The sequence below is a fragment of the Macadamia integrifolia genome, chromosome 6, assembly GCF_013358625.1.
Source record: "Macadamia integrifolia cultivar HAES 741 chromosome 6, SCU_Mint_v3, whole genome shotgun sequence".
In the NCBI taxonomy this organism is placed as follows: Eukaryota; Viridiplantae; Streptophyta; class Magnoliopsida; order Proteales; family Proteaceae; genus Macadamia; species Macadamia integrifolia.
The window spans coordinates 21,479,857-21,494,573 of NC_056562.1; the positions used below are offsets into that span (position 1 = coordinate 21,479,857).

The 14,717-nt window shown below is 36.8% G+C and overlaps 1 protein-coding gene across 1 annotated transcript in view; it reads left to right on the plus strand.

Moving 5' to 3' along the window:
* Positions 1-8,877: 8,877 nt before the first annotated feature.
* Positions 8,878-14,717, plus strand: part of LOC122081948 (26S proteasome non-ATPase regulatory subunit 2 homolog A-like) — a 19,611-nt gene continuing 13,771 nt past the window's right edge. The window contains 5 exon segments of the mRNA XM_042649379.1: positions 8,878-9,125; positions 9,233-9,333; positions 10,422-10,542; positions 10,638-10,697; positions 14,192-14,259. Coding sequence (XP_042505313.1) covers positions 9,018-9,125; positions 9,233-9,333; positions 10,422-10,542; positions 10,638-10,697; positions 14,192-14,259 — 458 coding nt within the window. The 5' untranslated portion in view covers positions 8,878-9,017.

Consider the following 14,717-nt stretch of genomic DNA (forward strand, 5'->3'; position numbering starts at 1 on the left):
AATGATCTGGTTTTGATTTCATAGATTATCTTCCTAGTTTGGTTTTGATTTACACGTGAAAACCAACGATTTTAAACCGAATACAAACGGTATCTCTCACACAGATTTTAGCCTAGGCATCAATTGAGTTAATTATTACAGTAATAATTAATTTAATACCCCAACAATTGTTACATTATACTTGAAATATAAAATATGTAAACTATTTCTATCAGGGAAAATAAAAAGAGAGGTCAGGTAAGTATGCTGGTTTTCCTAGAGCTAGCGGCTCAACTAATAGGAGGGCTCTAGGATGGAAGCGGCCAGGGGACTTTTTCCAAGGGGAGGAAGAGAGAGATATATATAGATTTGGGTATACCGCTAGCATACCCAGCCTTTTCCCAAAAAAAAAAATGTAAAATATCTTGAGACAAACTACATAATATATGGATTAGTATCAGTTGTTGTATAGATCGATAAAATTAAGATACGTATTGGAGGGTATTGTATCGAAAATATCCTAATGATACGCATATAAATGGATGAGAAACATTTTTTTATATGTTTTTTTATAAAAAAAAATAGTTAAAAAAAACATTTTTTATATGGATTAGTATCAGTTGTTGTATCAATCGATAAAATTAAGATACGTATTGGAGGGTATTGTATCGAAAATATCCTAATGATATGCATAAAAATGGATGGGAAACATTTTTTTATATGTTTTTTCAAAAAAAAAAAGTTAAAAAAAAAACATTTTTTATATGGATTAGTATCAGTTGTTGTATCGATCGATAAAATTAAGATACGTATTGGAGGGTATTGTATCGAAAATATCCTAAAGATACACATATAAATAGATGGGAAACATTTTTTTATATGTTTTTTCATAAAAAAAAATAGTTAAAAAAAAAAACTATATATAACATCTATTATGCATAAACACTAAAATGGACATATCGCACTGAAAAACGAGTATATTTAGTTGAAATATTCAAAATGATGAGGTTTCTTACAGTTTTTCTATTGGCATTGGCATCGCCATTGCCCTTATGATGAGTGCCATGAAGAATGTTATATTGGTTCATAGTCGTAGATAAGAGCTTCTTCTTGAATAGGAACTACTATGATAATTATGTTCATTTTTTTAACATAGACACAATATTTACCCTAGTCGAAATATCTATTATAGTGGAGCTTTCTTTCATGGTAAATTCTATGTATTGCTCTGGAATAGCAAATATTCCCTTGAATCATATCAATGTGTATCGTACTAATGCCGAATGATACCGATACGTATCGATCGATACAGTACGATTCTCATCGACACTTAAACCCATGATGTGAATGTTTAGACTAGATAGTTTTCTCTACCACAATGTGTAAGGTCATGTCTAATATGCCAATATAGACCTACGTTTCTCCTATGGTCACAAGTCTAGTCTCCAAACCTTTTGATCAAAGTTGTGTGGCTTAAGGAAGTTTCTCCTTGGGATCTTAAAGCGATGCGAATCAAGTATACTAATTAGGATTAGCGAAAGATTACAAATAAAACCTATTCTTTAGTCTTGAGTGATATATAACACCCTTTGGCGATGTCCTGTGCCATTCTTGCATCCTTGTTGCTTGGCCTTGATGATCCATTGAAGTAGTGATATTCAATTGACAGTGCTTCAACATTCTATGATAGTAGAGCTTGTCCATAATGTCTTCCATTTTTCAGATCATTGATGTTTGATGAGGATACCAAATCGGCACAATAGATTTTTCTCCACACAAACATAGGTTAGAAAATCTCCCAAAACATTGTACTAAATATAATGTTTCAAACCTTAAAAAAAAAAGAAAAAAATTTCTCCCCTTATTTTTGTGAAAATAAAAAAACTGCTCCCCTACAACCCACGCCATATGAGTTACTAAATGAATAGATGATACCAATTTTTAAAAATGTAATTATTATACTTGGTTGATCACCATCAGGTCTTAACCTAAATTCAAGCACAATTAGTCAAGCAACAGAACAATACATAAAGATATGATAATTAAGAGAATTAATAATAAAAAAAGGTGTATCTAATGTAGAAATGCAATCCTGAAACGATGCAGAAGATAATGGAAAAACAAAACAAACAATGCACACGGATTTTACGAGGTTCGGCAAGGTTGCCTACGTCCCCGATGAGATGAGATCCTGCTTCACTATCAATGGAGAATAGGGTTACAACGCTCGTCCTCACACTTCTTAGTATTGTTTGCATTACAGAGAAAGAAACCCTCGCTACAAATATATAGCGAAAAAACCCTAATCCGGAAAGTACACAATTGCTCTCAAATAGAGAATACGGTTACAGCACCGCCGTCCTGCCTGTCTAGGTGCTGCACCAGTACTCCCTGGATTAAACTGTGACGGAATACAAGACATCATACACCAACAATCTCCACCTTGACTTGAATTCTGTCGAGCCTCCTGTAAAGATAACTTATAGACGTCCTCATCGTTGTACCTCATTAGAGGTACAAACCCGCACCTGTTTGGTGCGTCCCTCATCTTCAATAATGAGTAATATTAATCAAGTCCAAACAGGACTCGAACTGCTCTGTAGTAACTGGCTTTGTAAACATATCTGCAGGATTGAGATTTGTATGAATTTTTCTCAAGTGAATACTGCCTTTTGACACAAGCTCCCTGATCTTGTGAAATCTCACATCAATATGCTTTGTCCTTGTATGAAACATCTGATTCTTTGCAATATGTATGACACTCTAACTATCACAATGTAACATTGTACCTCCTTGCTCAAACCCCAACTCACGAACCAGTCCAGCCAACCAGACTCCTTCCTTGGCAGCTTCAACTGCTGCCATGTACTCTGCCTCTAGAGTGGACAATGCAATTGTAGACTGAAGCATCGTCCTCCATGATATAGGTCCACCAGCCAATGTAAACATATACCCTGTGGTAGACCTCTTCTTGTCTAAATCACTAGCATAGTCAGAATCAACATAACCCGCCAATTCTGTAGAACTTCTCTTACCACTGAACATAACACATATATCTTTAGTCTTGCTCAAATATCTGAAGATCCATTTAATTGCATTCTAATGCTCCTTCCCTGGATTACTCATGTATCTGCTAACAACACTGACTGCATGAGATAAATCCGGCCTGCTACAAACCATAGCATACATGAGACTCCCAACTGCGCTAGCATAAGGGACTTGAGACATCTGCTCTACCTCCTCATGTGTTGTAGGGTATTCCCTTTCAGATAACTTGAAGTGGCTAATTAACTGAGTGCTAACCGGCTTGGCCTTTTCATATTGAAACTCTCTAGCATCTTTTCAATATACCTCTTCTGAGTTACCCAAAGTTTACCTGTATTTCTATCTCTAAGGATTTCCATGCTAAGGATCTTCTTAGCGGCACCAAGATCCTTCATCTCAAATTCAACACTCAACAAAGACTTCAAAGAGACTATATCATGTTTGTTCTTTGCAGAAATGAGCATGTCATCAACATAAAGCATCAACAAAATAATGGAATTATCACTTGACACTTTATAATAAACACAACTATCATATTCACTTCTTGTGTAGTCAATCTTCATCATGTGAGAATCAAAGCGCTTGTACCACTGCCTAGGAGATTGCTTAAGGCCATAAAGCGACCTCTTAAGCAGACAAACATGGTCTTCCTTTCCTTGCACCTTGAAACCTTCAGGCTGCTCCATGTAAATCTGTTCCTCCAAGTCACCATGAAGAAATGCAGTTTTCACATCAAGTTGTTCAAGCTCTAAATCATACATGGCCACTAAAGCAAGTAGTACCCTGATCGAAGTGTGTTTCACCACCCGGAAAAATATTTCATTGTAGTCTATCCCCTCCTTCTGTGCATAGCCCTTGGCTACAAGTCTGGCCTTATACCTTTCACTCTCCTTCTCAGATGCTGCCTCTTTCTTACAAAAGACCCATTTACACCCAATGATTTTTCTTCCCTTGGGTTTTTCCACAATCTCCCAAGTCTTGTTCTTCTGTAGAGATTACATTTCCTCCATCATAGCTGTCATCCAGTTATCATGCTGTGCATCACTCAAAGCATCATGGTAGGAAGATGGATCACCTGTACCTACAGTGAGGGCATAGGCAACTATGTCCTCAAATCCGTATCTCATAGGTGCTTTGTGAGTACGCTTCCCTTTACCCTTTGCCACAGTATAGGGAACTTCTACTGCTTCCTGTTGTCCTGGTAAATCACTTGATGACTCATTCTCTCTTATTGTTTCTAACTCACCTAACTCCACCTGCACAGTAGAACCTTCTTTATTTTCATCAATTGCTTGTGAATTGTAATTTGACTTCACTATATGAGACTCATCAAACACAACATCTCTGCTAACCACAACTTTCTGTGAACTTGGATCCCACAACTTGAATCCCTTTACACCTTTCTTAAAACCAAGAAAGATACATTGCTTAGACTTTGAGTCTAACTTGGAACGCTGTTCACTCTCAATATGCGCATAGGCTGGACAACCAAATATTTTTAGAATAGAATAATCTACTGATTTTCCTATCCATACCTCTTCAGGAATTTTACAATCAATCGCCTTTGATAGAGACCTATTGATGAAGAAACATGCCATGTTCACTGCTTCTGCCCAAAATCTCTTGCTCAACCCTGTATTCAACCTCATACTCCGAGCTCTTTTTAGAAGTGTTCTGTTCATCCTTTCAGCTACACCATTTTGCTGTGGTGTCTTTGGAACCGTGAAGTGACGTGTAATCCCTTCAGCTTTGCACAATTCTAGAAACGGCTTGTATGTGTACTCTCCTCCATTATCTGTTCTCAAGTATTTAATTTTTTTTTCTGTCTTCATTTCTACCTCAGCCTTCCATTCCTTAAATTTAGTAAAAACCTCACCTTTATGCTTCATGAAGTAAATCCAGACTTTCCTTGAGTAATCATCAACAAAGGTCACGAAGTATTCTGTCCCACCTTTAGATTTTGTTGTTGAAGGACCCCATACATCGCTGCGTACATAATCAAGCACCCCTTTATTCTTATGTTTTGCAGTTTTGAAACTAACTTTGCACAGTTTTTCGAACACACAATACTTGCAGAAGTTCAGTTTACAAGTTTTTACTCCTTTCAACATTTTCCTTTTATGAAGCTCCATCAATCCTCTTTCTCTCATATGCCCTAACCACATATGCCATAGATAGGTATCATTTGTATCAAATACTGCATCTGTAGTCATAGATGCTCCACCTGTAACTATGCTCCCTATGAGTCTGTTTAGGTTTCCTGCTAACTGTTCCTTCATGACAACCATTACACTCTTAATAACTTTGAGAACTCCACCTTCTACTATGTACTTGCAGCCATTTGAGTCAAGTGCCCCCAAAGATATTAAGTTTTTCATTAATTCTGGTACATGTCTCACATCTGCTAAGGTTCTTACTATCCCATCAAACATCTTGATTTTGATAGTGCCTATCCCAATGGTCTTGCATACGTCATCATTCCCCATTAGGATAGACCCACCATTATATGGTTGATATGTATCAAACCAATCCTTATGTGGACACATGTGATATGAACATCTAGAATCTAAAATCCAAGAATTAGAAGGTTGATTCTTACCTAATGATATAGAGAGTACATCTCCATCATCTCCATCTGAACTGTCAGCCACGCTAGCTTCCTCAGATGCCTTATCTACACCTTTCTTCTTTAAGTCCGCCTTCCTCTTCAAGCACTCTCTCTTCAGATGACCTTCCTTGTTATAATAGTAACAAGAGACATTTGTCTTTGCCCTTTTTGATTTCGATCAACCCTTCGCAGATCCCTTCTGATTTGATCTCCCTCTTTCCTGCTCCTTGTCACCTCCAAAAAAACCTTTTCCTTGAGATTTCGTACTACTGGCCTTCTTCCTTGTATCATTGGACATGAGGGCAGCTGCGACTTCATCCATCTCAAGGGTCTCCTTCCCTTACAAGAGAGTCGTTACTAGGTGATCATATGATTCTGGGAGCGATGACAGCAATAGTAACGCCTTGTCTTCGTCCTTGATCTTAACCTCCAGGTTTGTAAATTTACTTACGATCTGATTGAACATGTTAAGATGCTCTAATAGATTCGTACCTTCCTTCATCTGTAGAGAATACAATTGCTTCTTCACGAATAACTTGTTCGTTAAGGACATCGTCATGTAGATGCTTTCAAGTTTCGTCCATAACTACGGTGCAGATTCAATACCCACAACATATTGTAGGGTATCATCATAAACATTTAATCGAATAGCACTTACCGTCTTTTCCTCCATCTCTTCCCAATCTTCATCAGTAATTTTTGTAGGTTTCTTCAACTTCCCTAATAACGTTTTTGCCAAACCCTGCTGTATCAGAAGATCCTTCATCCTTTGACATCAGAGGGTGAAATTGTTCTTCCCATTAAACCTTTCGATGTTATACTTGACATTTGATCTCTTCCCTGCCATCGTGATAGTAAACCCTAGAAAACGGAAACCTAGAGATCTGATACCAATTTGTCGAAATGTAGCCCTAAAACGATGCAGAAGATAATGGAAAAATAAAACAAACAATGCACATGGATTTTATGAGGTTCGGCAAGGTTGCCTACGTCCCCAGTGAGATGAGATCCTGCTTCACTATCAATGGAGAATAGGGTTACAGCGCTCGTCCTCACACCTCTAAGTATTGTTTGCATTACAAAGAAATAAACCCTCGCTACAAATATATAACGAAAAAACCCTAATCCGAAAAGTACACAATTGCCCTCAAATGGAGAATAGGGTTACAACACCGCCGTCCTGCCTGTCTAGGTGCTGCACCAGTATTCCCTGGATTAAACTGCAACCAAGGATTAAAGTATCGATATCGGTCACCGTATCGGTCGGCAAAAATTAAGATACGTATTAGAGGGTATCGTATCGTATCGGAGATACGCTAAAGATACACACATAAATGGATAAGAAACATTTTTTTAAACACTTTTGCATAAAGAATTTGTTAAAAAAAGCTATTGATGACATGTATTATGCATAAACACTAAATTGAGGTTATTACACTAAGAATTCAAGGTTTGTAGTTGTCCCATAAATGTAAAATTCTTGTTCCCAACCTTGATTTCCACTTTAGTTAGAGAGATATGGCTGGCAACAACTTTGGAACAAAAACCCCTGAAAAAATCATGTTTTCTAAAAAATTACCCATCTTAGCTATTATATGACCATAGCGCACTGTATCGGTACATACCGATACTCATCGATACGTACTGATCGATACATACCGATACATACCAAAACATACATTTCACCTCGATTTTATATTTTTCATAGAGTTGTATCGATGCATATCATATCGTATCGATGTGTATTGCTGATGTATTGATGCATATCGGTATGTATCGTAGGATATATATCGATAAGAAAAGATTTAAAAAATTCTATGTACCGTATCAGTGTGTATCGTATTGGTCGTCTAAATTTAAGATAAGTATCGGAGGGTATCGTATCGGTATCGGAGATACTTTAAATCATGACTGCAACGGAATACAAGACATCATACACCAACATCTAATACACAAAACTCCTGCATGTGCAAGGTTAGGAGGGGAAGGGGGAGGGAGGTGAGAATTATACTGATTTACCCTGAAATGTCGAAAGGATATTTTGACCTAAGAGAATTAATAATATCAGTTAATTATTAATATTGAATTTGATGAACACACATATCCAATACTCTTTAACTATAATTTTTTAAAACCTCCAAAAGAGAGCTGGGTAAGACATGATAAAATTGACAGTATTACACATTGCTTAAGGTATCAATATTGGTTCTTCCAAATGTGGTCCATTGAGAGCAATATTTGCAGTTGGGCTTTATTTTTCTCCATTCAATCCGACTCTTTCCAATTTTGATAGGAATCATCTAATTGGGCTACATTTTTTTTTTTCTTTTCGAAGGAGGGGGAGGGGGAAGGGCCAAAAAACACTACTCACTTGCTCAGCTACTGCATCAGTGCTTAGATTGATGGGAGGCTGCACGAAGGCATTTTCAACCCATGGGTTGGGGGCAATGCAATCTTTTAGATTGATGGGAGGCTGCACGAAGGCATTTTCAACCCATGGGTTGGGGGCAATGCAATCTTTTCGCAACCACATGTGTTCTAGGCCTTTTTTTTTTTTTTTTTAGGGAAAAAGCATGTGTCTAGGGGTTACATACAATGCTCTTGGGTAGTATTCTTTTTTCCTTTTCTTTTAAGGTTCTTTCAACAAGGGATGTATATGAATCATATATTATCGGATCTGGATATTCCTTTTTTTTTTTTGGTTAACCAAGGTGTCCGGGCCAGCTTACACGCACCTTGATTAATCCTCAGGGAGACTAGAGCAGCAACCCATCCATGGATATTCCTTGATCGGATACAAATACCCTTAAATGGATATGAATGCGCATAAAATTCAGATTTTGACTATTCATTTATTCTCTAACTAGTGTAGTCCGGATCTTCCTCCCCCAATGAATACAATTTGCTTTTAATTCATCTTTCTAAGGTTGTTTTAACTCTTTTTCTCATTTTTCATAACTTGTTTAAACTTCAAGAACCCTCAAAACATTAATTGATTATCTAATCAGATCAGGCAATTATTTTTTCCATAATTTAGAGTGAAATCCAGATACCCTTTAGCTGAATACGGATATGGATACGGTTACAGATATAGATTTTGGCTATCAGTTTAATCGTGAACAACCAATACAAGAGTGATGGAAAGCATCTCGGGGGCATTGATATATACTTTCTCCAGCCTTTCTATTGGTCAAGAGTCTCTCCAGGCTTTCTTATATCCCAAGTCAGAATATCCGCAGTCCTTGATAAGGGTTGCGAGTCCGATAAAGTATTTTTATTTCAGTCCTTCACTAACTCAAAACCTATCTCCGTATCTTCGTTTATTTCCAGTTCTCACCTTTTCTTCGATTATTGGGGGGTTTTCACCGTTGGGGAGCTCTGAAACATGGCGGATCCAAACCCTAAAGATGGAGCAAATCGGGAGGAGGCGTCTTTGAAGGTCCCCTCCAAGGACCCTAAGAAGAAGAAGGATGAGAAGAAGGAGGAAGATCTTGTAAGTTCGAAAACCTACTTTTCTTTCTTCTACCGTTTTTATTGAAATTTTCTCCTCGTCGTCTAATCTGTTCGATCTGCTAACCGTATTTTGTCTTCTAATTACAGTCAGATGAAGATTTAGCGTTAAAGCAGCAGTTGGAACTTTATGTTGAGAGAGTTCAGGATCCTGACCCGGGATTGCAGAAAGTCGCACTTGAGAGTATGAGGTAGCTTATTCCATTAAAGTTTCGATTTTGTAGGGATTTTGTTTTATTGGTTGGGCTTCAATTGTTGTAACTCTCAGTATGAGGAAGTTGGAAAAGCTAGTCAACATAATGTCGGGACTGAGGTGGGAGAAGCTGAAATATGAAGAGTGATGTTAAGTATAGATAGTGTTTAGGGCATTTGAGCTGTGCACTTTTTAGGATATAATCCATGAAATAGGTAACTTTGACTGCTGCCCTTTATAGGGAGCGCAAGCCCTATCTTAAATAATACTCGTACAGAATTTTGTTTTGTCAAGCATTTAGTATGAATTTTATGCATACTGCCTCGGTGGGGTATGTGTCAGATAATTTTTTTTGAATCAGGAAGTAGGTCCTTTATATGCATGCTTAATTGAATATTGTACCATAGCAAGGAAAATTTATTTATTTATTTATTTATTTTTTTTGGGGGGGGGGCGCATAAGTAAGGTTAGTGCCCATTTTTCTGCGAGAGGAATGTCTGGAACATGTAAATACAAACGATCGGATTCTATTTGTACTGTATAGGAAATGAATCTTGTCTATTCCTATCCTTCAACTCCTCTAAAGGTTTTTCAATCAACTAATTTAACTTTTCGTTCAGATATGTATGAAATATAGTATAACGAACAAAAAAAAGAAGAGAATAGAATCTAATTTCTTTACCCATCTACTATACTAGAGACTATAGGGGTATATCTCTAGATACCCAGACGGATAAATATGTACCATGATCACTGGGGAGACAGCAATCTGGGGAAAAAAATGTTAATAGAGTGCGCTGTATTCTGTGTATATATATGTGATATCTGTAGAGGAAGTGCTTTTGCTGCCTATTTAAATATGTCACACATTTTTTCGGAGGTGTACAATAGCATATAGGTTTTTTTTTCATTGGGGAGGAATGTATGGAGTGAAGTTGTAACATAATGTTTCTTACTGTAGGAATGCATTCTCTTATTGTGGATAAATCTTCATGGAACATTGTTTTTTATTTTCAGGCAGTGGTAATGCCTACAATAACTTTATCTACAGTATATCTTGACAGTGTGTATTCTTTGTTCTTGTAGGCAGGAGATCCGAACATCTACAAGTTCCATGACTTCGGTTCCGAAACCATTAAAGTTTCTTCGTCCCCACTATGGAACCTTGAAAGCATATTACAATACAATGAACGATTCTCCTGAGAAAGTACGAACAGTTTGTTTGGGTATTTTCCCTAATTTGTTGAAAGAGCACTACTGCTTATGTGGTTTCTAAGATTCCCTTTCTCCATTTATTTGCAGAAATTCCTCGCAGACATACTTTCAGTTTTGGCCTTGACTATGTCTGCTGAAGGAGAGCGGGTATGCAAAGTTTCTTCATAATTCTATTTCTAGTTTGAAGTGTGTGACCCTACTGTTCAAATGCATTTATTTGTTTCTCAGGTTTTTTTAACCCCATTTTTGTTTTTATAAACGAGGAAAAAAAGGAACTTTGTCGCTATGAACTTAGTGTTTTTTTTATGTAATTGGGGATATGGTCTGGGAAAACAAAACTCTTGCACTTCAAAGCAGAGAATGAAGAGGAAAATATGAAATGATCTAGAAATTATGCAATATTTTAAGGTTTTCTGGAATGAGAACTATTGGAAAACTAAAAAAACTAAGGAATATGCAATATTTTATGGTTGTTTGACATGGGAAGGGAGCTAATAGCAAACTGAAGAAACTAAGGAAAATATCCCAGAATACAGCCGCACTTTAGGAAAGTGGACATTGTGGCCTAACAAGATATGTGCTTCAATCAGTTTTCATCTATTTTCATTAAGAGAAATAACTATTTTCCTTAGTGCTAATATGTGCTGCTGGGTGGGATAAGCTGCAGATATCATGTGCTCGGAATGAAATTAGATGAAAACTGGTCCAAGGATTTGTTAATTGATTAAGCTGTATATGGGGAATCTCTCTAGTCAATTAGGGTAACATATGCAGAAGAAGAAATTGTAGGGAACCTGACAAAGGTTCAAAACTGATATGGGAAAATTTATGTTCTAGCTGTAAGCCTGTAATTGAATGACACAACTGGAAGGTAGGAGATAAATTGAATGGACAACAGAAAATAAAAAAAGAAAGGAACTTTGGGATCTTCCTAGGCTATAAGGAATCCACCCCTAAAGCCCATGAATGCACAGATAGGAGTAATGCGCGGACAAAGTTTTTGATTGCGCTAATTGAATAATGGAACAGATTACAACTCTTCTTATCGACTTTAAAAATTCCTGCCAACTCATAATTGTATAGTTTATTTGTGCTAGTATTTGCAGGAAATAACTTTAAAATGTGAAAAGAGGAGAGGTTGAAACTCCTCTATTGGTATAGTTTTAGGACTCTAAATTCAAGTGTTAGTGTAATTAACATAGTTGTCATGGAGCCAAAGTGAGCCATGTTAGTTGCCAGGTGCCTTGGCGCCCAAGTTGGGTGTCTTATTTGAGGAAAATTTGTTCACTTTGTGTGCTGATTCTTGTTCCAACATGTGTTTTCTTATTCTTTTTCTTTTTTCCCCTTGCCCTTTTCTTCTTCCTCCTCCCTTATCCTCCCTTCCCCTCCCCTTCTTGCTCTGTTAATTTACCCATTTTTGGACTAGAACAAATCTGGCAACTTAACAGATGAGGCACCTAGTTGCCTTGGACATGTCTGTGGACTTTGTCATGTAGGCAGCGCCTTGACGATTGTGGTAACTAGGGTTTGTTTTACATTGAACAGAATGAATAATCCAGTCAGTAACGAACCAATAGTGAGCTATCTGAGCAAGTGCACAGGAAAAAAGGAAGAAAGATATCCCTAGAATGCTTCCCTTTCATACCTATCTCACTTGTTTGCAGTTCTTATGGGTCTTTTAGTGCTGTTTTCACATGATGCAATATCTGGGCAACTAAACAGATGGGGCACCCAGTTGCCTTGGACATGTCTGTGCACCTTGTCACGTAGGTGGCACCTTGACGATTATGGTAACTAGGGTTTGTTTTACATTGAAAGGACAAGGAAGTAAATGATGAAACTTGAATCCTACTTGAACTAGGTAATGTATACTGGGATATGGAGTCTAACCAAGTCTCAACTGTAGGATCTTTCTATCAAAAGAACCACTAGAATAGAACATCAATACAAATAGATCAGAAATAATGAAGAAATCAGTTCTGGAAATTAGGCTGTCGATTCCAGAAGTGAAGGATTTTGTCACCAAAATATAATCAGATATGAAGAGACATAACAGGTATTGATATGGAGTAAGAACAGGTCATAAATCATGAATAAACACCATAGGAAACCAAGGAAATTAGAGTCAGTCAATCAATTGCAAATATGGGTAGAATAGGTCACTAGAAGACAAAATTTGGGAGATTTCTAATATCTCTTGAACACTTTGAAAGAAAAGGTTCCCCTTTGGGTCGAGTTCCCCCTTAGGTAGGACCTAACTTCGATCCAAAAATCAGCCAAAACTGATGGCTGGTTAGGTCTGGGCAGGTTCTGAAAATTGCTAACAGAGTATGCAATTGCAATTTTCTGGGCAGAACTGAGAAGGAAAACTGAATTTAATACCTGTAAGAACTTGAGCAGATCAATAACACTTTGTGTAGTTGAGAGAAGAAGAAGATGAGTTAAGGAAGATGACCTCTTGTGCTTTACACCGCTGAGAGTCAATTGGATCAAACACCAATTTCATCAGCCTTGATCAAACACAAGACAAATCTCCATGTAGAAGACAATAGCAACAATCATTAATTTTTTTATCAAAATCATCTAGGCCTTTAGGAGCCTCCTCTTCTTTATTTATAATGTTAATGGGGGGGAGGAATTACAAAATAGAAGGTTCCTCAAAAAGGAAATCAAATATTCTCCTAATACAATAGCTACTAAAAACTGAAATTAGAAACTAACTGAAATTAAAAACTAGTTGAAAAAGGAAACTAACTACTAAGGACTTGACTCAATTAATAACTTGACTCATAAGGAAACAAATATAATTCAAATCAAGCCCAACTAGAAAGGAAACTAATGAAAATGGAAACTGACTAGTAATCCCGTACTCAATCTTAGAGCCCCCTTTTTAGACCCATAAAAGTGGTTTATTACACTCAAAACACATGGGATCAAAAGCCTAACATGTATGGAACCCAACCCTAGGCTTATTCCTAATAAAACAAGCCTATTTTGGTAATTAATCTGCATCACTAGGACTGGCCATTGTAACAAAAGTAAGAAAATTGAAAGAACCTGAGTTCCTGCCCACATACTGGAAATTTTAAGTTCTCTTTTTGGCTGTTTTAGATCTACTGCACGCATCAGGACATTTGTCTGAGATTCTTCTAGTTTTCTTGATTTTGTAGATATTAAACGAAAAATGAGAAAATGATAAAAAGAAGCAGGAAGATCTATGGAGGGTGCTGGCAGTTCTTTTAGGTTTCTACATATATGGTCTTCACTTTATCAATATGGCTGTATTTGATCTGTATGTTCTTTGTTGATGTTGTTTCCTGCATGTATTGAGCAAATCGTGGGTTTAATGGATTTTCTATTTCCGTGATCTCTGTTTTAGAAAGAATTACTATTTGAAAACTGGTTTTTACTGCGACAGTTTGGTCATGGCTGGTCATTTCACATAGTTTCTCATTCTCCTTTTTATTTTTTATTTTTTTTTTTAAATTAAATAAATCCTCTCCTTATATTATGTATTCGTATTTAATGCTTTCCGTAAATATTTTCCTGAGCTTGATATTTCTATTGGTTTTCTTCAAAGAAACTTGAGTTTGGTAACCCTAAGCATCATTGTGTCATTTGATGGCTTCTTACTCTTGCAGGAGAGTTTAAAGTACAGGTTGTTAGGTTCAGATGGAGATATTGGGTCATGGGGTCATGAGTATGTAAGGTGAGCAACTTTTGACTCTAATGACCACATTCAAAGTTAATATTATTAGGTGGTGTAGTTTTTTTTATGCTATTGCATTTTATTTTTTTGTATGTTACATTGACTTTTAATAATTTTCACTATGGTTATGTGGACCACCTAGAAGACTGTAAGTAATGCATAGACTAATGGTTTATAAGCTGCTCTGTTAATCTGTCATTCCCTTAAAGATGAAACTGCACTAATTTGTATTTTCTTGTGAAGTTATAATGATAATGAGGTAAATGCAGTGATTATGAACTAAAATTTTCACTAGTAAATTAGTCTAATAGCTTCCACTAAATGTATTACTATTTGTTCTGAAGCAGATGTTAGCATGGTAGATCAACTTCGAACTTGAATTTTTCTACCCCACTCACTTCTTGCAGTTTGAAAATACTTATTATGACTGTGTCCTCAACACCCCCCCCCCCCCAAAA